Source organism: Entelurus aequoreus, linkage group LG27 (genome assembly GCF_033978785.1).
Source record: "Entelurus aequoreus isolate RoL-2023_Sb linkage group LG27, RoL_Eaeq_v1.1, whole genome shotgun sequence".
Taxonomy (NCBI): domain Eukaryota; kingdom Metazoa; phylum Chordata; class Actinopteri; order Syngnathiformes; family Syngnathidae; genus Entelurus; species Entelurus aequoreus.
In genome coordinates, this window is record NC_084757.1 from 10307609 (window position 1) to 10329230 (window position 21622).

Consider the following 21622-nt stretch of genomic DNA (forward strand, 5'->3'; position numbering starts at 1 on the left):
GCAACTAAAATAGAATACAATATATATATATATATATATATATATATATATATATATATATATATATATATATATATATATATATATGTATATATATATATATATATATATATATATATATATATATATATATATATATATATATATATATATATATATATATATATATATTGATTGATTGATTGATTGATTGATTGATTGATTGATTGAGACTTTTATTAGTAGATTGCACAGTACAGTACATATTCCGTACAATTGACCACCAAATGGTAACGCCCGAATAAGTTTTTCAACTTGTTTAAGTAGGGGTCCACGTTACTGTATATATATATATATATATATATATATATATATATATATATATATATATATATATATATATATATATATATATATATATATATATATATATATATATATATATATATATACAGGTATATGTAACAAAGTGTAGGCTCACACAAGTTCTGTAAATAATCAAAATTTGGAGCACAGCATCATAGTTTTCACAGCTTTTTGGTTGTTAGAGGTAGAAAGCGTTTTAAAGTAAAGTTCTAATTCTTTTTTAAAGGCACAAAAAGCAGGTCGGGTATTGAGAAACTTACATTCATGAATATAAAACTTAGCCCATAGTATAATGAGGTTGTGAAGGTAAAAATTATATTTCAAATGTTTGTTCATACTGTGTAAATTAAATCAACTTTCATTTTTTATTTTATAAACCTTTATTTATAAACTGCAACATTTACAAACAATCGAGAAACAATAATAATCAAAATAAGTACAAAAACAGTACAAATCAGCACCAGGGGGTTGTAAACTCAATAAAGTAACTAAAATAGAATGCAAAAAATACATATGTATATATATATATAGGCACAAAAAGCAGGTCGGGTATTGAGGAACTTACATTTATGAATATAAAACTTAGCCAATAGTATAATGTTGCAAAGGTCAAATTAATTTGAAAATTTTTGTTCATACTGTGTAAATTAAATCAACTTTCCTTTCTTTTTTTGGAATTGTATAAACCTTTATTTATAAATTGCAACATTTACAAACAGTTGAGAAATAATGATCAAAATAAGTACAAAAACAGTACAAATCAGCGCCAGGGGGTTTTAAACTCAATAAAGTAACAAAAATAGAATGCAAAATATATATATGTACATATGTATATAACAAAGTGCAAAGCCATAGGCTCATACAAGTTCAGTAAATAATTTTAATTTGGAACACAGCATCATTGTTTTCACAGCTTTTTGATTGTTAGAGGTAGAGAGTGTTTTAACGTAAAGTTGTAATTCTTTTTTAAAGGCACAAAAAGCAGGTCGGGTATTAAGAAACTTACATTTATGAATATAAAACTTAGCCATCCATCCATTTCTACCGCTTGTATCAATCAAGTCCAGTTCGGGGTAAAATTCCTTTTAAAATGTTTGTTCATACTGTGTAAATTAAATCAACTTTCCTTTTATTTTTATTTAAAATTCTATAAACCTTTATTTATAACCTCGAGAAATAATAATAATCAAAATAAATAAAAAAATTAAATCAACTTTCCTTCTGCTCCGTTCAGTCTGCAATGACGTCACTGCGAGTTGATTGGCTGCTGGCGGGGCGTGCGGCTGCTACGTCACAGTAAAAAGATGGCGGCGATGACAAGAGGCTCCTCTGCGGTGTTCAGACTGGTGAGAAAAGTCAACTTTTAACAGACACCCCCCCCCGTAAAATATCTCAGGACGCGGTCGTCGGCGTGGCGTCACGGCGTCCTCTACGTCACGCCGCGGCTTATTCGAACTTGTTGGCTGCAGTAGCTCCTCTGCTACGTTGATGCTAACAGGCTAGCAGCAAAACAACGATACATTCCCAGGGAGGTTAGCCTCGCACATTGGAAAGTTGCCCACCACAGGAAAATTAGGCGACAACTGCTCAATTGTCAGCTTTGACTCATAAATCCTCACAGTTCACCGAATAACCAGCTCAATTAAAAGTGATAATACCATGGCAACCAGGCAAATTGAACGCTCCAAAAGAGGTCCAGTCATGAAGGACTTGATGTGCATCTGTAAACATGACAACAATTCAATCAATCAACCAAAGTTTACTTATATAGCCCGAAATCACGAGTGTCTCAAAGGGCTGCACAAGCCACAAAAATTCAACACAGTATTACTGCATTGCACTAATGCAGTGTTTTTCAACCACTGTGCCGCGGCACACTAGTGTACCGTGATATATTGTTTGGTGTGCCGTGGGAGATTATGTAATTTCACCTAATTGGGCTAAAAATATTTTTTGCAAACCAGTAATTATAATCCGCAAATGTGCCGTTGTTGAGCGTCTGTGCTGTCTAGAGCTCGGCAGAGTAATCATGTAATCCTCTTCCATATCATCATCATCAATGTGCCGCCGTAGCCGAGAGACCTTGCACAACCCTCCGCCAGCAGTCGGGGTCACCCATGGCAGAGCCCAGCTCTAAAACAAGGATCCCAGTGTCCCGTGCGATTACTTCGGGGTAGGTGAGGCAACCCCTGGTAGATTGTTTCCAAAGAAGGAGCTGTGATATCAGCTCCCTCTTGGCACAGAAGCGGTGACCAGCAAACTGTGCGCGACGTAGGCTCAGACGGGTGCTTGCTCGATGTCTGTTGCCGTATATTTGGTCCAAGGTGGGATGGGACTGCCACGACAAGCTTTGAACCCTTCGAAGCAGGTTGGTATAGCAACCGTCAAGGCGTTTGTGAAGGCGCGCATTGAGGGTCCAGGCCTCGGAGCCGTAGATGAGGATGGGTTCGATGGTAGACATGAAGAGGTCTAGCTTGAGTGAATTGGGCATGTTGGAGTGCCATATGCTGTTAATTTTATTTTCTTCCATATCAGTAGGTGGCAGCAGGTAGCTAATTGCTTTGTAAATGTCGGGAACGACGACAACGGTTTGCAAGTCAAAAGGTATCTAACGCTTAAACCAAAAATAAAAAAAAGGCGAGTGCTACTAAGAAAAGGCATTGAAGCTTAGGGGTGGCTGTGCAAAACGAAGCTAAAACTGAACTGGCTGCAAAGTAAACAAAAACAGAATGCTGGACGACAGCAAAGACTTACAGCGTGTGGAGCAGACGGCGTCCACAAAGTACATCCGTACATGCCATGACAATCGACACCAAAATAGGAGCGCAAGACAAGAACTAAAACACCACACACAGGAAAACACCAAAAAACTCAAAATAAGTCACGGCGTGATTTGACAGGTCGTGTCAGTACACCTACATTGAGACAAAAGCTATAGTGATGCATGCTTGGTTATGGTTTGAATTCATATCCAACAATTGCGAGAACAACTTTTTACTGTCAATATTGGCTGAGTTAATTTTTTAAAATGTTTTCTGCTGGTGGTGTGCCTCTGGATTTTTTCAATTAAAAAATGTGCCTTGGCTCAGAAAAGGTTGAAAAACACTGCACTAGTGTGCCGTGAGATACAGTCTGGTGTGCCATGGGAGATGATCTAATTTCACTTATTTGGGTTAAAATTATTTTTTGCAAACCAGTAATTATAGTCTGCAAATGATGTGTTGTTGTTGAGTGTCGGTGTTGTCTAGAGCTCGGCAGAGTAACCGTGTAATACTCTTCCATTTCAGTAGGTGGCAGCTGGTAGCTAATCGCTTTGTAGATGTGGGAAACAGCGGGAGGCAGCGTGCACGTAAAAAGGTGTCTAATGCTTAAACCAAAAATAAACAAAAGGTGAGTGCCCCTAAGACAGTGGTTCTTAACCCGGGTTCGATCGAACCCTAGGGGTTCGGTGAGTCGGGCTCAGGGGTTCAGCAGAGGTCAAAACACACCCGACTCATCGTGTAAATACAAACTTCTCCCTATCGGTGTATTAAGGATACGACAACAGCAGAAGTCAGACTGATTTGCAGGTGTGTAATTTGTTGTGAGTTTATGCACTGTGTTGGTTTTGTTCTTTGAACAAGGTGATGTTCATGCACGGTTCATTTTGTGCACCAGTAAAAAAACATGGTAACACCTTAGTTTGGGGAACATATTCACCATTAATTAGTTGCTTATTAACATGCAAATTAGTAACATATTGGCTCTTAACTAGTCATTATAAGTACTTATTAATGCCTTATTCGGCATGGCCTTATAACCCTAACCAAATAACTCTAAATTAAGTCTTTGTTACTTAGAATATGTTTCCCTAGTGTCCAAAAAACTCTAAATGAAGTCTTTGTTACTTAGAATATGTTTCCCATACTAAAGTGTTACCAAAAACATATAACTTTGTCTTGAATTTGAAAAAAACCAACATTTTATTTTTTACTAAAGATGGGTTCGGTGAATGCGCATATGAAACTGGTGGGGTTCGGTACCTCCAACAAGGTTAAGAACCACTGCCCTAAGAAAAGGCATTGAAGCTTAGGGGAGGCTATGCAGAACGAAACTAAAACTGAACTGGCTACAAAGTAAACAAAAACAGAATGCTGGACGACAGCAAAGACTTACTGTGGAGCAAATATATTGTACATCTGAACATGACATGACAATCAACAATGTCCCCACAAAGAAGGATAAAAACAACTGAAATATTGTTGATTGCTAAAACAAAGCAGATTGGGGACATATCGCTCAAAGGAAGACATGAAACTGCTACAGGAAAATGCCAAAAAAAGAGAGAAAAAGCCACCAAAATAGGAGCGCAAGACAAGAACTAAAACACAACACACAGGAAAACAGCAAAAAACTCAAAATAAGTCAGGGTGTGATGTGACAGGTGGTGACAGTACACCTACTTTGAGACAAGAGCTATAGTGATGCATGCTTGGTTATGGTTTAAAGTCATATCCAACAATTGCGACGATGACTTTTTACTGTCAACTGAGTTTCGTTTTTTAACGATTTCTGCTGGTGGTGTGCCTCCGCATTTTTTCAACGCAAAAAATGTGCCTTGGCTCAAAAAAGGTTGAAAAACACTGCACTAATGAAACACAGTCATACTTCATTGTGCTAATGACACGGTATTTATCTATGTAAATGAAACAAAATGGAAATACACTAAGCGTCGTCATTGTTTTGAATTATGTGTCTGGTGTCCTGTCAGCTGATCCAGCAGTACCGCCACCAATGTTTACGTCTGCACCAAATGAGAGTCCACGCGTGTCTCGGCTCGCTCCCCGCCAGAGTCGACAGGAAGTTCCAGAACAGAAGCTTCCAGGTGTGGAGCCGAACCCTACACATGTCAGCAGGTCAGTAGGTGTTTATTGGGGGCGTCTTTGAAGCCGCGAGGCATGCCAAGCTAGGTCTTTATTGTCATTGCACAAGTACAACGAAACTTTGTTTTCAACACAAACCCGTTCGAGATTAGACAAACAAACAGTGTACGGGGTTACAGAACAGGAACGCTGATGGGTTGCCACAAGGCGCCCCGTAAAATATGGGAAAAAGGTAAACACTGGGGAAGGATGAGTAAAAAAAAATACAATCTAAGACCTAAGGAGGCCCAGTCTGTAGTGGTAAAAAACCTCCATAGCAAAGCACATATACATATTACAACATACATGTTGTGTGACTATCATAAACTAATTAGTCATTGAGAGTGGAAAGCAGGGCTCTGTCTGACACGCTGGGTCCAAGGATGCAACATGAAGTCATTACCGGCGTTTTGAGGGTGATTTATTTTCCCTTTGAGTAAATACAATACGTTACATGCAGATGGATTTGCGGTCAACAGAAGTAACGGCACCCTACCTCACTCTCTCTCTAGGGATGATGTTTGATAAGGAATTATCGAGTTCGAGCCTATTATCGAATCCTCTTATCGAACCGATTCCTTATCGATTCTCTTATCGAGTCCAGATAGGTTGTTGTATATGGAAAAAAACCACACAATATTTGGTTTAACAAAAGCTCACTTTTATTATATAATAAAAAAATAAAATCTAATAAATAAATAAATATTGACTGTTACCCACCTAAAAAAATAAAATAAAATAAATAAATATTGACTGTTGTTACCCAAAGTATATTAAGTGGGATTTTTCAGAGAAACAAATATATACAGTAACACAAAAACAACCTGTCTCTGTGATCACTATAGGTGTATAAATAATAATATAGTGTTAAATAAAATCAGTCCCTTGGGCACAAAACTGAAAATAACACAGCTCTCCAAAAAGTGCACTTCTGCTGCTATTTGACATAACTGTTTGTTATGATGCTTTGACATTTTTGCACCTTATTTCTTTATTGAAAGAACATTCTATGAAGAGAAAAGTTCTTTGCAAATGTGGTTACAATGCTAATAAATGAAAAGTTAAAGCTAAAAAAAGAAATACACTTTATTGAGTTAACATTATTTCTTTATGGGGGGAAAATGTTATGAGCTAGAGAATATAACAACTACACTACCCAGCATGCAACGGGAGTTACGAGCATGCGCGGTAGCCCCGAAAAGTGTTGCATGTTGCCACACTGTGAAAGTAAACGTCAAGAACTCAGCCAACACGCCTCGTCTGCATTATTTATAATTAGACAGACAACACATCAACAGTGTGATTTTGTTTTGTTTACAAGGAAAGAAAAACAAAAGTTAAAAAAGGGAGATATGTTGTATATATATGTATGTGCTGCGGTTGTTTTAAGAACGTTGCGACAGCTGCCGTAAAGGAGGTGCGTTGCTAGCCTGGTTGCTATGTTTCCGGTTGGTCGTAAAAGTGTTCGTCATGTGTTTTACCCTGCTAAAATCTCTCAGTAAAGTTATTCGATGGATTATAGCTTTTTTTTAAACTTTATTACACCTTGGAGCGCTTTTTCCCGTCCATTGTTTTCCTGCTTTCGCTATCTGCGCCTAATGACTGAGCTACATGACGTCATTTCTTGTGATGTCCCACGGAGCATTTCTGGTCGGGACGGGATTCGAATAAAGAATCAACTCTCTTCCTTTACTATAGTGGTCTCGATAACGGGTACCGGTTCTCAAAAAGGGATTCGAGTCCGAGGACTCGGTTCTTTTCTTATCAAACAACCGGGAAAACCGGTTTCGAGTATCATCCCTATCTCTCTCCATACAAGCCAAACAGTTCACAGGCAGGTGCAGGTGTTATTCATTCAGCAATCATTCATCCCCACACACACGTAGCCACACCCACTATCCCAGGTGACAAGTGAGAAACAAATCCCTGCCTCTACAATACATATCGAGACTAGCAACAGAGGGGAGGGAGTGGGAGCTACGGTGGAAGGCTGCAGCTCTTCAGGCACTGCCCAGCCGCCCATCACCCCCTAAGAGATTCGCCTCAAGGGCGTTGGATGGGGGGTGGGGTATGTGTGTATTTTTTGTGGATGCATGTATGTGTGTAAGCCTCTGTTTTGCGGCCTTGGTGTCGTGCAGCCGCCAGTCAGTCCAAAGTCAACAACAACAAGTGTGTGTGTCCATGAGAGACAAGAAGGGAGTTTGTTGTGTCTTCGCCGCACTGTCCTTCGGGAGAGTCTCCAAGCCAGGGAAACAATCCAAGTTACAATGTTTTGTATGCGAGTGAAAATAACATTTGCTTTTCACTCTAAATTGTCTATGACTGGTCCTCAAAATTCATCCTGCGGGGTAGACAGTCCGATGTTATCCAAATCACAAGAGTGGCCACAGTTTTTCTCGCATCCTCCAATAATTTGTGGCAGCTTTGGGGTACTTTGAAGACTGCCAGCAACTTCCAATTTGTCGACAAACCAGAGCAACGCTTACTCCAATCAGCAGATGTCCTGTTGTCATAATTCCCAATAGGTAGATATCTTCACGTCCTCGACTGAGAGGGTCGCCAGGCACGCGGCACTCCTTCTTCTCCCAAGAGTCCGTCGTGTGTCCAGCAACAACCGCTTCGTCACGACAAGCAGGTTCCCCCAAACCCAAGATCTTGTCAATTTCGTTGAGGCCATTTAAATAGTTCCAATGTTTAGATTTGGAGAGCAGTGCGAAAAGAGGCAACAAGAAAGTTAAGACAAGACAAAGAAGCAAGCAGGAGAGATAAGGGAGAGGAAAGGGGAGCGTCCGCCCTCGATGAGTGCCAGTGAGAAAAAGCTCACACCTTATTGGTCCCCGCTCCCATTTTCACATTTGATCTTGTGCCCGCCATGCCCGTGCTGTTGATTATGATGTCACTGATGACGTGTGTCGTGCAGGGGCCCGAGGACCCATCGTCCAGTTTAAACTGTCGGACATCGGCGAGGGAATCATGGAGGTGACGGTGAAGGAATGGTATGTTGACTTTGGAGCTGCTTCCCGGCATCTTCTTCTCCCTGCGGTTCCTCAAACGTGTCGGGCGTGCCTGCAGGTACGTCAAGGAGGGGGACAAAGTGTCTCAGTTCGACAGCATCTGCGAGGTTCAGAGCGACAAGGCGTCCGTCACCATCACCAGTCGTTACGACGGCGTCATTCGAAAGCTCTACTACGACATGGATGCCATCGCCCTGGTGGGCAAGCCCCTGGTGGACATCGAGACCGAGTCCAGTTCAGGTGCAGATCAGAACACGGCACGTGGTCCCGAAGCGTTTCTGACCCCGGCCACTGAACGCCTGTGCTTGTCCAGACCTGATCCAGGAAGAGGATGTGGTGGAGACGCCCGCCATGGCTCGGGAGGAACACACCCACCAGGAGATCAAAGGTCACAAGACCCAGGCCACACCTGCGGTCAGACGCCTCGCCATGGAGAACAATGTAAGTCTTTACGAGTCCTCTCCAAGTGTTTCCAGTGGTCTCATTTTTTACCTTTGACCTCTCAGATAAAGCTCAGCGAGGTGGTGGGGACGGGCAGAGACGGACGCATCCTGAAGGAAGACATCCTGAACTTCCTGGCCAAGCAGACGGGAGCCATCTTGCCTCCGACCCCGTTTCAGGAAATCCAGACTCCGCCTCCTCCCCCTCCCATTGCAGCTGCCCGGCCCGCAACGACCTTATCAGGCCTTAAAGCTCCACCCACCATGCCCAAACCGGTCTTCACCGGCAAAGATGTCACGGAGCCCCTCAAAGGTCAGCCTGACAGCAGAGGGACAAACCTGGGATAAGATGCTAATATTAGCATAGCTCATGAGTCTTTTTGCTCTGCAGGCTTCCACAAAGCCATGATGAAAACCATGACGGCGGCTCTCAAGATTCCTCATTTCGGTTACTGTGACGAGGTGGACCTGAGCCGCTTGTCGGCTCTCAGGGCGGAGCTCAAGTCTGTCGCCGAAGGTCGAGGCGTCAAACTGAGCTTCATGCCCTTTTTCATCAAGGTAGCTCAGTCTTTTTTGAATCTGATGTGTGGATTGACCTTGATTAACCTTGAGCTCTGATTGACTCAGGCCGCCTCCCTCAGCCTCGCCCACTTCCCCATCCTCAACGCCTCATTGGACGAGAGCTGTCAGAACATCACGTATAAGGTGAGCCGAAACTGGCTGCGATATTAGTATAAGTATCATATTTCTAGAGCAGGGGTAACCAACGCGGTGCCCGCGGGCTCCAGGTAGCCCGTAAGGACCAGATGAGTGCCCGCTGGCCTGTTCTAAAAATAGCTCAAATAGCAGCACTTACCAGTGAGCTGCCTCTATTTTTTAAATTGTATTTATTTACTAGCAAGCTGGTCTCGCTTTGCTCTACATTTTTAATTCTAAGAGAGACAAAACTCAAATAGAATTTGAAAATCCAAGAAAATATTTTAAAGACTTGGTCTTCACTTGTTTAAATAAATTCATTTTTTTTTTACTTTGCTTCTTATAACTTTCAGAAAGACAATTTTAGAGAAAAAATACAACCTTAGAAATTATTTTAGGATTTTTAAACACATATACCTTTTTACCTTTTAAATTCCTTCCTCTTCTTTCCTGACAATTTAAACCAATGTTCAAGTAATTTTTTTTTTTATTGTAAATAATAATAAATACATTTTAATTTAATTCTTCAATTTAGCTTCTGTTTTTTCGACGAAGAATATTTGTGAAATATTTCTTCAAACTTATTATGATTAAAATTCAAAAAAATTATTCTGGCAAATCTAGAAAATCTGTAGAATCAAATTTAAATCTTATTTCAAAGTATTTTGAATTTCTTTTAAAATTTTTGTTCTGGGAAATCTAGAAGAAATAATGATTTGTTAGAAATATAGCTTGGTCCAATTTGTTATATATTCTAACAAAGTGCAGATTGGATTTTAACCTATTTAAAACATGTCATCAAAATTCTAAAATTAATCTTAATCAGGAAAAATTACTAATGATGTTCCATAAATTCTTTTTTTAATTTTTTCAAAAAGATTCGAATTAGCTAGTTTTTCTCTTCTTTTTTTCGGTTGAATTTCGAATTTTAAAGAGTCGAAATTGAAGATAAACTATGTTTCAAAACTTAATTGTCATTTTTTTCGTGTTTTCTCCTCTTTTAAACCGTTCAATTAAGTGTGAATATCATTAATTATTAATAATAACATAGAGTTAAAGGTAAATTGAGCAAATTGGCTATTTCTAGCAATTTATTTGTGTATCAAACTGGTAGCCCTTCGCATTAATCAGTACCCAAGAAGTAGCTCTTGGTTTCAAAAAGGTTAGTGACCCCTGTTCTAGAGTGTATATATATTATGTGTATATTATATATTATGTGTATCATCTGAGTGTGTCTGAGAGGCTGGGCCGATATTTGGCATTTTGACATACACTAAATTGCCAAAAGTATTTGGCCACCTGCCTTTACTCACTAATGAAGTTGAAGTGCCATCCCATGGAATTGTCCAAAATGTTTTGGTATCCTGGAGCATTCATAGTTTGTTTCACTGGAACTAAGGGGCCAAGCCCAACTCCTGAAAAACAACCCCACACCATAATTCCTCCTCCATCAAATTTCACACTCGGCACAATGCAGTCCGAAATGTAGCGTTCTCCTGGCAACCTCCAAACCCAGACTCGTCCATCAGATTGCCAGATGGAAAAGCGTGATTCATCAGTCCAGAAAAGGCGTCTCCACTGCTCTAGAGTCCAGTGGCGACGTGCTTTACACCACTGCATCCCACGCTTTGCATTGGACTTGGTGATGTATAAATAAATGATAAATGGGTTATACTTGTATAGCGCTTTTCTACCTTCAAGGTACTCAAAGCGCTTTGACAGTATTTCCACATTTACCCATTCACACACACATTCACACACTGATGGCGGGAGCTGCCATGCAAGGCGCTAACCAGCAGCCATCAGAGGCAAAGGGTGAAGTGTCTTGCCCAAGGACACAACGGACGTGACTAGGAAGGTAGAAGGTGGGGATTGAACCCCAGTAACCAGCAACACTCCGATTGCTGGCACAGCCACTCTACCAACTTCGCCACGCCGTCCCTGTTGGCTTAGATGCAGCTGCTCGGCCATGGAAACCCATTCCATGAAGCTCTCTGCGTACTGTACGTGGGCTAATTGGAAGGTCACATGAAGTTTGGAGCTCTGTAGCAACTGACTGTGCAGAAAGTCCTTGCACTATGCGCTTCAGCATCCGCTCACCCCCCCCCCCCCAACCCCGCCCACCTCAACCTCCTCATGCTCTCTCAGGGAGAGCATGTCCCAAATTCCAAGCTGCTGTTTTGAGGCATATTAAAAAAAATAATGCACTTTTTGACTTCAATAATAAATATGGCAGTGCCATGTTGGCATTTTCCATAACTTGAGTTGATTTATTTTGGAAAACCTTGTTACATTGTTTAATGCATCCAGTGGGGCATCACAACAAAATTAGGCAATTCCACGACTGTATATATCGGTATCGGTTGATATCGGAATCGGTAATTAAGAGTTGGACAATATCAGTTATCGGCAAAAAATCCATTATCGGACATCTCTACATTAAACATTGTCGCTTCTGGTCCGACATTTCCTCAAAAATTATGTAAAAAAAAACAAAACAACATCAAGCCTTGTCCAGCTGTTCACTGACATATACTATTCATGTTTAAACGCTCCAAAAATCAGTTATTGGCCCCTTTGACTACTACTAATTGGTTAAAAAGCAAAAACATATCTACTGTGTATCATGTTGTTAGAACCTTGTGTTTGGTGCGGCAGGCGTCCCATAACATCGGCGTCGCCATGGACACCAGCCTGGGCCTGCTGGTTCCCAACGTGAAGAACGTGCAGCTCCTCAGCGTCTTTGACGTGGCACAGGAAGTCAACCGCCTCCAGGGGCTCGGCACCGCCGGTCAGTTGGGAACAGCCGACATGACCGGAGGAACCTTCAGCTTGTCCAACATCGGCTCGGTGAGTTTCGCCGATAATGTTCAAGATGTTCGCGTGCTGACGTGTGTTTGGGGTGGGGTAGATCGGAGGGACGTACGCCAAACCGGTCATTCTTCCCCCCGAGGTCGCCATCGGAGCTCTGGGGAAAATTCAGGTGTGTCAGACTTGGGTGCGTTTGATGCTGGCCTGCTTTGACGTGCGTCATTTCCTCATTTTCCTTCAGATTCTCCCGCGCTTCGACAGCGCCGGTAACGTGGTCCGCGCTCACATCATGAATGTCAGCTGGTCGGCCGATCATCGTATCATCGACGGCGCCACCATGTGTCGCTTCTCCAACATGTGGAGAGACTATCTGCAGAACCCGGCCAGCATGCTAATGGACCTCAAATAAAGCTGTGCAGTTCTTTGTTCTCACACGCCTTTGCCTTGCGGCCTTTGAGTGGGGTGCTGAGTGAAAGAGGCTGGTTCTGGTTTGAGGTGGTCTCACATGACCCCTGGTGCGGAACTTAAGACTTGGATCACGTGACCAACAGGAAACAAGGACATTGCCACTGCTGTAGCCACGCCCTTTCGGAGGTCTAGTACCTTTTTAATAAATAATAATGAAGACGTTCCCTATTGAAACTTTTTAAAGATAAAAGTTTATTATACTGTTACAGCCTCGTCTTCCGTCATCAAGCGGGTGGTCTTCTGCCCCCTGCTGGTCACATTTATTCTGTCTTTTTGAACAGTTTCCAGAGGCGTTTGGCGTCTTCATTGTGTGCTCTCCATTGTATTTGATTAAAGTTGGCGTCTTAGGGGAAAAACAAACTTAATCAATTTGTCTATCACTCACGCCACGTCATAGTAGCACTTGTCTAGTGTGTGCTTTGTCTCCATCTGCTGGAACACGGCAAAAACTACAAGTCTATGAGGTGCTTGACGTCTTCTACGTGTGTCCTTCTCTGTATTTTTTTAAAAGTTGTGTTGGCGTCTTTAGGGGAAAAATAAACTATGAACTGAACTAATCGATTTTGTCTTATCACTGAAGTGTACTCACTGGATCGGCTCGCAGCCGAGTGTGAAGCAACTGGGATAGGAATCAGCACCTCCAAGTCTGAGTCCATGGTTCTCGCCCGGAAAAGGGTGGAGTGCCATCTCCGGGTTGGGGAGGAGACCCTGCCCCAAGTGGAGGAGTTCAAGTACCTCGGAGTCTTGTTCACGAGTGAGGGAAGAGTGGATCGTGAGATCGACAGGCGGATCGGTGCGGTGTCTTCAGTAATGCGGACGCTGTATCGATCCGTTGTGGTGAAGAAGGAGCTGAGCCGGAAGGCAAAACTCTCAATTTACCGGTCAATCTACGTTCCCATTCTCACCTATGGTCACGAGCTTTGGGTTATGACCGAAAGGACAAGATCACGGGTACAAGCGGCCGAAATGAGTTTCCTCCGCCGGGTGGCGGGGCTCTCCCTTAGAGATAGGGTGAGAAGCTCTGTCATCCGGGGGGAGCTCAAAGTAAACCCGCTGCTCCTCCACATGGAGAGGAGCCAGATGAGGTGGTTCGGGCATCTGGTCAGGATGCCACCCGAACGCCTCCCTAGGGAGGTGTTTAGGGCACGTCCGACCGGTAGGAGGCCACAGGGAAGACCCAGGACACGTTGGGAAGACTATGTCTCCCGGCTGGCCTGGGAACGCCTCGGGATCCCCCCGGAAGAGCTGGCCGAAGAGGCTGGGGAGAGGGAAGTCTGGGCTTCCCTGCTTAGGCTGCTGCCCCCACGACCTGACCTCGGATAAGCGGAAGAAGATGGATGGATGGACTGAGGTGTACTAAAGTGCGCTCTGTCTCCATCTGCTGGAACTTTGAGACAACAAGTCTATCAAAGGCCACGTGACCTCGGAGCTAAATTTATCCAGCAGGTCTGAGGTCAGATTTCAACTGAGGAACAACACGAGGTGAGGATCGCTATGCTGGTAAAGAATCATTCATACTACTACTAATAAATATTACAATTGTCACAACCTTACTAAAGTGCTGCTATGCTAAGCACTACATACTAAGGCGGTAACTGCTACCTCAACACCTTATTTCTATTAATCTAATCAAAGTATCTATTGGCTTACTTACGAGTTTCTGAGGTTGACGACATCACTCACCAGCTGGCGTTTGACGATGGGACCAGACGCTTGATGACAGGAGCCCGGAGGTCAGGGGTCGTCCTGTACGCTGTGACATCACAAGGTAGACACTTGTCATGGCGGCCATTGTGGTATGCGGCTCGGTCAGTTCCATGAAAGCGTTGTGGGAGACCAAGATCCAGAACGTCCGGGAGACGCGGGAGAAGCAGAGCAGGAAGCAGCGCAGCAGCAGGTTGGACTGCATCTTCACTTCACCACAAAAGTTACGTTAGCCCGGCGGTCCGTAGTACTGACAAACACGCTTCCCGACCCCCGTCCAGGTTGAGCATCGGCGTTTGGGAGGAGCGGGAGACTCTGGCTCAGCTCAAACAGAAACTGACGACTGAAGATGGCCGACTGGTTCTGCGCATCGAGCACGAGGAGCGTAAGGTGACGTCGCGGCCCTCGACCTTTGACCCGCTGAGCGCGCGGCTGACGTTGCAATGTTGTGGTCCAGTCGCTGCCGGGCTGCCTGGTCCAGCTGAGTCAGGTGCAGGAGTGGCACATTCACCGCTGCGGCCTGCAGAAGATCCCCGGCTTCATCTCTTCCTTCCAGAACCTTCTGGTCCTGGATCTGTCTCGGAATGGGGTCACTGAGATTCCAAAACAGATCGGTTAGTCCCCTTACATCAGGGGTGCCCAAACCTTTTGCCTGGCTTAGTGGCCACATGCGTGGACAGCACCTTTTAGCTCTTATTTCCAAAATTGTGTACACTACTGAATTGGGGTCTTATGGCTGCTTATGTGGACACTTATACTGCCATCTGGTGGTGTCAAAAGAGTATAACATACAATGGAATTTGGGGAAAAAAAAGTGTAAAAATAAGAATTAACATGTCACTAAACATAAAATACACATATGTGTACTTATGGACTAAGTACATCATATCAAAAGATGATTCTTAGTTTTTATTCTAATTAGGGTCCAATAAGCCCAAAAAGCAAAGAGAAATAAAAAAAAAGCATGTAAACAAACAACTTGGGCCTTTAGAGGTTAAGGGCCATATTTTGACCACCATGTTCGGAACTTCCCCTAAAACATGTCTGGCTTCAGTGTGTAAATATAAAGTAGAAGAGATGGTCCGGTTCAATAGATGGCAACTAGTTAGCCTGTAGAAAAAAAAAATAGTGGTACTGTTTTTTAATGTATAGTAATACACTGAAAAAAAATTACAGTAATTTTTTCTGTAAAAAAAAATGGTAGCTCACATAACAGTCGTACCGTTTTAGTTCAAAGTAATGCACTGTAAAAAAAAACATTACCGTAAAATTTACATTGGTTATCAAATTACAGTAAATTGAAAAACTGTACCACTGTTTGTTTTCACGTAAAAATTCTGGGGACTGAGCTGGCTGTTTTTTTTTTACTGTAAAATCTATCTTTTTACACCACATTTCTGTAAATTATAAAACATTACAACTGTTATTTTTACCGCACAATTTTGCAGACTGAGCTGCCAGGCTTTTACAGCGAAATCTAAGGTTGTTGTTGTTGTTTTTTTTTAAAGTGCATTACTGTAAATGGAAAAACGTACCACTGTTATTTTTACCACACAATTCTGGCAACTGAGCTGCTACTTTTTTTTTACAGTAAAAATATGTTTCCTGTTTGTACAGTGCATTACTGCACATGGAAAAATAGTACCTCTGCTTTTTACAGTAAAATCTATGGCCGTTTTATTACAGTTCAGTACTGTAAATTGTAAATGCAAAATTCTGGTGACTAAGCTACCATTTTTTTCAACAGAAAAACATATGGTCTTTTTTTTTTTTTTACAGTGCATATAAAAACTGTACCACTTATTTTTACCAGAAGATTCTGGCGACTGAGCTGCTACTTTTTTACTGTAAAAATCGAAGTTTCCTGTTTGTACAGTGCATTACTGTAAATATAAAAATAGCACCGCTGATTATTTACAATACATTTCTGGCGACTGATTGTGCAGCTTGAAAGAGGTCAATATAATAAGTATTACATTTCGGGAGCCGCCTTTTGGTGGGCCAAACAAAAAGATACGGCGGGCTAAATTTGGCCTGCGTGGCGCACTTTGGGCATCCCTGCTGTATAAATGAGGGAATAATAAGAGAAACTCTGGATTGTGTTATGACGCCTTCAGGCAGACTGACCCGGCTCAAAGAACTGCTGCTCAGCTACAACCGAGTCCAGTTTGTTCCGGAGGAGCTCGGCAACTGTGAGAGTCTGGAGAGGTTGGAACTGGCAATGAACCGAGACCTCCACCAGCTTCCGGACCAGGTAGAAAGGTTTTTCTTCTCCCTTGTGTAGATCTTTTATAGGCCCTTGGACTGGTTCTATAATCCAATCCCTCAAGGATGCTTGACCAGAACCGGAATTTGTTTCTGTTTCTTGTCGCGTTTCCAGTTGAGCAAGCTGAGGTGTCTGCAGCATCTGGACTTGTCCATGAACCTCTTCAGCCTGGTGCCGCCGTGCTTGCTCAGCATGCCGGCGCTGGAGTGGCTCGACATGGCGGGAAACTGCCTGACCTCCTTACCCGAAGACATCAACAGGTAGGTAAAGGCCCCGCCTCCTCGTCCCCCGTCCGCCATTCAAAACCCAGCGCTGGCTGTGGTCAGGATGGAGAACCTGCACGCCTTGTGGCTGCAGCGAAACCAGCTGGAGAAACTTCCAGAGAACATCAGCAGGATGCCCAGCTTGGACACGCTGGTTCTGAGCAGCAACAGACTGAGCGACATCCCCCCCATGATGGAGGACATGTCCAACCTCAGGTAAGTACTTCCTGTCCACGTCTGGACAACAGCAAGGATGCTCCTTACGTGGATCTTCTCGCAGGTTTGTCAACTTCCGGGACAATCCGCTGACGCTGGAAGTCAATATATCCGTGACAACGGCGCCCGAGGAGGAGGAGCAGGAGGACGACGACGACCGCGAGATGTTCGGGCGAGACTTCATGCTGTCGTACATACGTGAGGCCCGGAAGAGAGCGCACGCCGCGCTCAACGTGCACAGAGTCGCCTGCTGAGTGGCGTCAAAATGAGGTTTTATTAGCGACAAAGTCAAACATGGGAGGGCGTGGCCGTCAGCAGGACATTCTCCAGGGTCAGGTGACTGCCGACGTAACAAGTGAGTCGGCCGTGGAATCCTCGGCTGCGCAGGAAGTGGATTCTCCCGCTGTCGATCAGAAGTTTGCAGCGGCGTCCCACCTGCTCGCGCTCGGCCGGCGACAGAAACCTGCCGGCGAGTCACAGACAAGGTGATGATATGCAAATGAGCCTGCTTACCGAACGTCACATGACCAGCTAATGAACAAATGTGCTGTCGATTAAAATCTGACATCTTTACCCGAGCGCCTCGTCTGTCTCTTCTATCGGCTCGTGTTCTTCGTCCGCGCTCCGATCGGCGGCTCGAAGGCCGCACGTGGCCCAGCTGGACATGCGGCAGAACCCGGAAAACTCCGCGGGACCCAGGCCCAGGTCCGAAAAGAACTGCTGACCCACGTAGTGGCGCCACTCGCAGCGGTGGTGACAGCACAGCGCCACCGCCAGGCCCAGCACTGCGGCAGGACCGGGGGACGCGCAGGGACCGGGGCTCTCGTCTGACGTTTTGAGGCGCTTCCTTGGCGGTCCGCGTTGAGGCGCCGGTGTTTCCAGCAAGCAGCGAAGAGCGAGATCTGACACGACAACATTCTGCTGAGTTGGCATCGCCGCAGCGAACGTGAGGGCGGCTCTCACCTGTCGCCGCGCCACATAAATGTTTCCCCACTCCGACCAGCGGCAACCGGCGTTCCAGCAGCGGCACTTTACCTGCAATCAGTCACATGACCAGACTCCCATGAGGAGAAACAGTAGAGGGCGACGCTGGTGTCTTACTCAGATCCAGGTGCTGGATGTCGATCTGCAGCCTGGCAAACTCCACGCCGGCGTCCTGATGCTTCCCATCCACCTGGACCAAGACAAACCGACATCAACGCTGACAAAAAAATGCCAGAGATAATACGTTTGGTGCCCTAAACCAGGGGTCCCCAACCTTTTTTCCACCAGGGACCGGTTTAATGTATGCATTATTTTCACGGACCGGCTTTCCACGTGTGGCAGAAAAAAAGCAGCAAAAAAAATGAGCATGAAAAATAAACTCACTATAAGGCTGAAGTAGTGGGAGCCATGGGCGTGTTTATTTACGAAGAGATGGTCCCCGGCACATTGATGGCATATACTATATACCAGTGGTCCCCAACCACCAGGCCGCGGCCCGGCTCGATTGGTACCGGGCCGCAGAAGAATTTTTTTATTAAATTGTTTTTTTTAATTTAATTTAATTTTTATTTTTTTAAATTAAATCAACATAAAAAACACAAGATACACTTACAATTAGTGCACCAACCCAAAAAACCTGGATATGTTTCAAACATTGGCGGGATTTTTGCGTGAGACTGAGCCTGCTCCTTCATTCACCAAGCTGCTGCACGATCACCTGTCTGTGCTTTTAAAAGAGTTTGAGCGCTACTTCTCAACTTCAAAAGACCCACGAACTGCCAAGGAATGGATCCGCGACCCATTTGTCAACAAAGCAGATGAATCCAGCATGTCTGTGCAAGAAGAAAATCAAATGCTGGAGATCGCAAATGACGGCACCCTTAAAAGTGTATTTCAGACAAAAACTCTGCCTGTTTTCTGGATTAAAGTCATGGCAGAATACCCCGAGATCGCCACCACAGCACTGAAAACACTGTTGCCATTTCCAACATCCTATCTGTGTGAAGCGGGATTTTCTGCAGTGACAGCCACCAAAACAAAACAACGTAGCAGACTGGACATAAGCACACTTTGGGTGTCTTTGTCTCCCAATACCCCCAGTTGGAACTGTCTCGTTGCAGAGAAACAAGCTCAGGGCTCTCATTGATTTAGCGTTACGGTGAGTTAAAAATCTCATGCACTTTATATTCGTTTTTAATGTTGTATCTGCATCTTATTTTGAAGGCATGTAAACGTTACCATAGCAACGAAAATCAGAGCGCGTTTGGGCAGAGGGAGGCGAGGGAGAGGGGAGAGGAGGAGCTTGTGAGTCGACTCGGGCACACAAACATGCAGGAGGCCTATCTGACGGTCCAAAGTGACAACTTTATTTCAGCTGTTGAAAAATAACATTCATAATGACAGTAGTGTGGAATTGCTGGTTCTTGTCATTTATATATTTTTCCACATGATTTTTTTATTTATGTATTGGGCAGACAGGAAGTTACCAGAGACTTTGTTGTTATACTCATGTTATGTTGTTGGCGCAATGTGCTAATAAAGGTCCATATGAGTACACAGTGGATTCACGTTTATTATTTAAATTTTTTCATGAAAATTTTTTTTTTTTTAAATACCCCCCCGCCGGGCCGCGGGACAAATTATCAAGCGTTGACCGGTCCGCAGCTACAAAAAGGTTGGGGACCACTGCTATATACCAGTGTTGGGCCTCGAGCGCCCCCTAGAATGTAATATATGTGTTTTTTCAGCTGTGGTTCGTATAGGTCGGGGGTCAGCAACCCGCGGCTCTAGAGCCACATGCGGCTCTTGAGCGGTGCCCTGGTGGCTCCATGGAGCTTTTTCAAAAATGTCTGGAAATGGAAAAAAAATGGGGCGAAAAATATATGTTTTGTTGTAATATGGTTTCTGTAGCTGGAAAAATACGACACATACCTTCCTAATTGTTAGAAAGCCCACTGTTTAATAAGTTTGTGTTTATGCTTCACTGATGAGAGTATTTGGTGAGCGATGTTTTGTCGTACTAATTTCAGAGGCCCTTGAACTCACCGCTGTGTGGACTGTGACTCAACAGTTTGTTTACACGTATAACTTTCTCCGACGCTGCCACAGAAAAATTTGTTTTATGCCACTTCTTCTTTGTCTCATTTTGTCCACCAAGCGTTTTATACTGTGCGTGAATGCACAAAGGTGAGCTTTGTTGATATTATTGACTTGTCATGGAGTGCTAATCAGGCATATTTGATCACTGGATGACTGCAAGCTAATCGATGCTAACATTTAGGCTAGCTGTAAGTACATATTGCATCATTATGCCTCGTTTGTAGGTATATTTGAGCTCATTTAATTTCCTTTACTTATGTCCTCTGTGTAATTAGTTTATTTTCCATGTCTCATGACACATTATCTGTATGTAATATTGGCTGCATTTCTGAGTGCGCCATGTTGTTCCAGACCACAGCAAACTTTGGCCAGCTTGCAAAGATTGTAATAAATCCATTAGAAGAAGACAGCCTGCCGTTCCCTTTAACTTGGAAACACACATCTATACCTTTGGCCATTCTAAGACAGTCATTTCCAGGAGTTATCTCACCCTCTGAGAAAGTTTTACTAATGTTTTCCAATGTTGTAAAAATGTGTATAATAAATATTACATTTCAACATTTCTGTCAACGAAGATTTGCGTCAGCCTGCGACTCATTTTGATAGTAGGCAAATATAGCTAATTAGCCACTTACATCATGTGTTGCCACCATTATAACACTTATAAAAGTCTTTTCATTTTTTGCGGCTCCAGACAGATTCCTTTTTTGTATTTTTGATCCTATATCAACATTTTGGGTTGCCGACCCCTGGTATAGGTCGCAGCGGTACTTTGTTGTAATACACTTTTCCACCACTTGTGGCAGTAATGACAATATACAGTAAGTCTGGCGCTAACGTCATAGAGAAATTTCTTAAGCGCAAAAATTATGACTAAAGTGGTGCAGCTGTATTTTCATTTGCACTTTAATTTTATTGACAGTTTAGTTAAGAAACATATTTATTATTAATATTTGTATTTATATTAGTACAACATAATACATATTGGATGTACCGTATTTTTCGGACTATAAGTCGCAGTTTTTTTTCATAGTTTGGCCGGGGGTGCGACTTATACCCAGGAGCGACTTATGTGTGAAATTATTAACACATTAACGTAAAATATCAAATAATATTATTGATCTCATTCACGTAAGAGACTAGACGTATAAGATTTCATGGGATTTAGCGATTAGGAGTGACAGATTGTTTGGTAAACGTATAGCATGTTCTATATGTTATAGTTATTTGAATGACTCTTACCATGATATGTTACGTTAACATACCAGGCACGTTCTTAGTTGGTTATTTATGCCTCATATAACGTACACTTATTCAGCCTGTTGTTCACTATTCTTTATTTATTTTAAATTTCCTTTCAATTGTCTATTCTTGGTGTTGGGTTTTATCAAATACATTTCCCCCAAAAATGCGA

General features: G+C 43.2%; 3 protein-coding genes across 4 annotated transcripts in view; 2 read left to right on the forward strand and 1 right to left on the reverse strand.

Moving 5' to 3' along the window:
• Positions 1–795: 795 nt before the first annotated feature.
• Positions 796–21622, reverse strand: part of trmt13 (tRNA methyltransferase 13 homolog) — a 29006-nt gene continuing 8179 nt past the window's right edge. The window contains exons 8-13 of one of the 2 annotated variants that reach the window (XR_009824722.1): positions 18226–18298; positions 18088–18159; positions 17699–18026; positions 16507–17587; positions 14359–14972; positions 796–1688 (exon numbers count right to left, since the gene is read on the reverse strand). Coding sequence is in view for 1 of the 2 variants with exons in the window: in XM_062038348.1 (XP_061894332.1) it covers positions 17413–17587; positions 17699–18026; positions 18088–18159; positions 18226–18298 (648 nt within the window). In the remaining variant the exon portion in view is untranslated. Of the gene's footprint in view, positions 1689–14358; positions 14973–15505; positions 17588–17698; positions 18027–18087; positions 18160–18225; positions 18299–21622 lie in introns of those variants that run through there. The other variant, XM_062038348.1, reaches the window with a different exon arrangement.
• Positions 1580–13233, forward strand: dbt (dihydrolipoamide branched chain transacylase E2). The gene is made up of 11 exons (XM_062038347.1): positions 1580–1691; positions 5096–5240; positions 8167–8242; positions 8319–8500; positions 8574–8701; positions 8767–9013; positions 9092–9258; positions 9328–9405; positions 12055–12246; positions 12308–12379; positions 12449–13233. Exons 1-11 carry the CDS (start codon positions 1650–1652, stop codon positions 12614–12616), a joined length of 1497 nt encoding a protein of 498 aa, XP_061894331.1. The 5' UTR covers positions 1580–1649; the 3' UTR covers positions 12617–13233.
• Positions 14149–17643, forward strand: lrrc39 (leucine rich repeat containing 39). Its single transcript, XM_062038350.1, is given in 7 exon segments — positions 14149–14175; positions 14333–14572; positions 14661–14769; positions 14837–14993; positions 16497–16633; positions 16760–17124; positions 17189–17643. Coding segments are annotated over 6 exon segments (1074 nt in total). The 5' UTR covers positions 14149–14175; positions 14333–14456; the 3' UTR covers positions 17379–17643.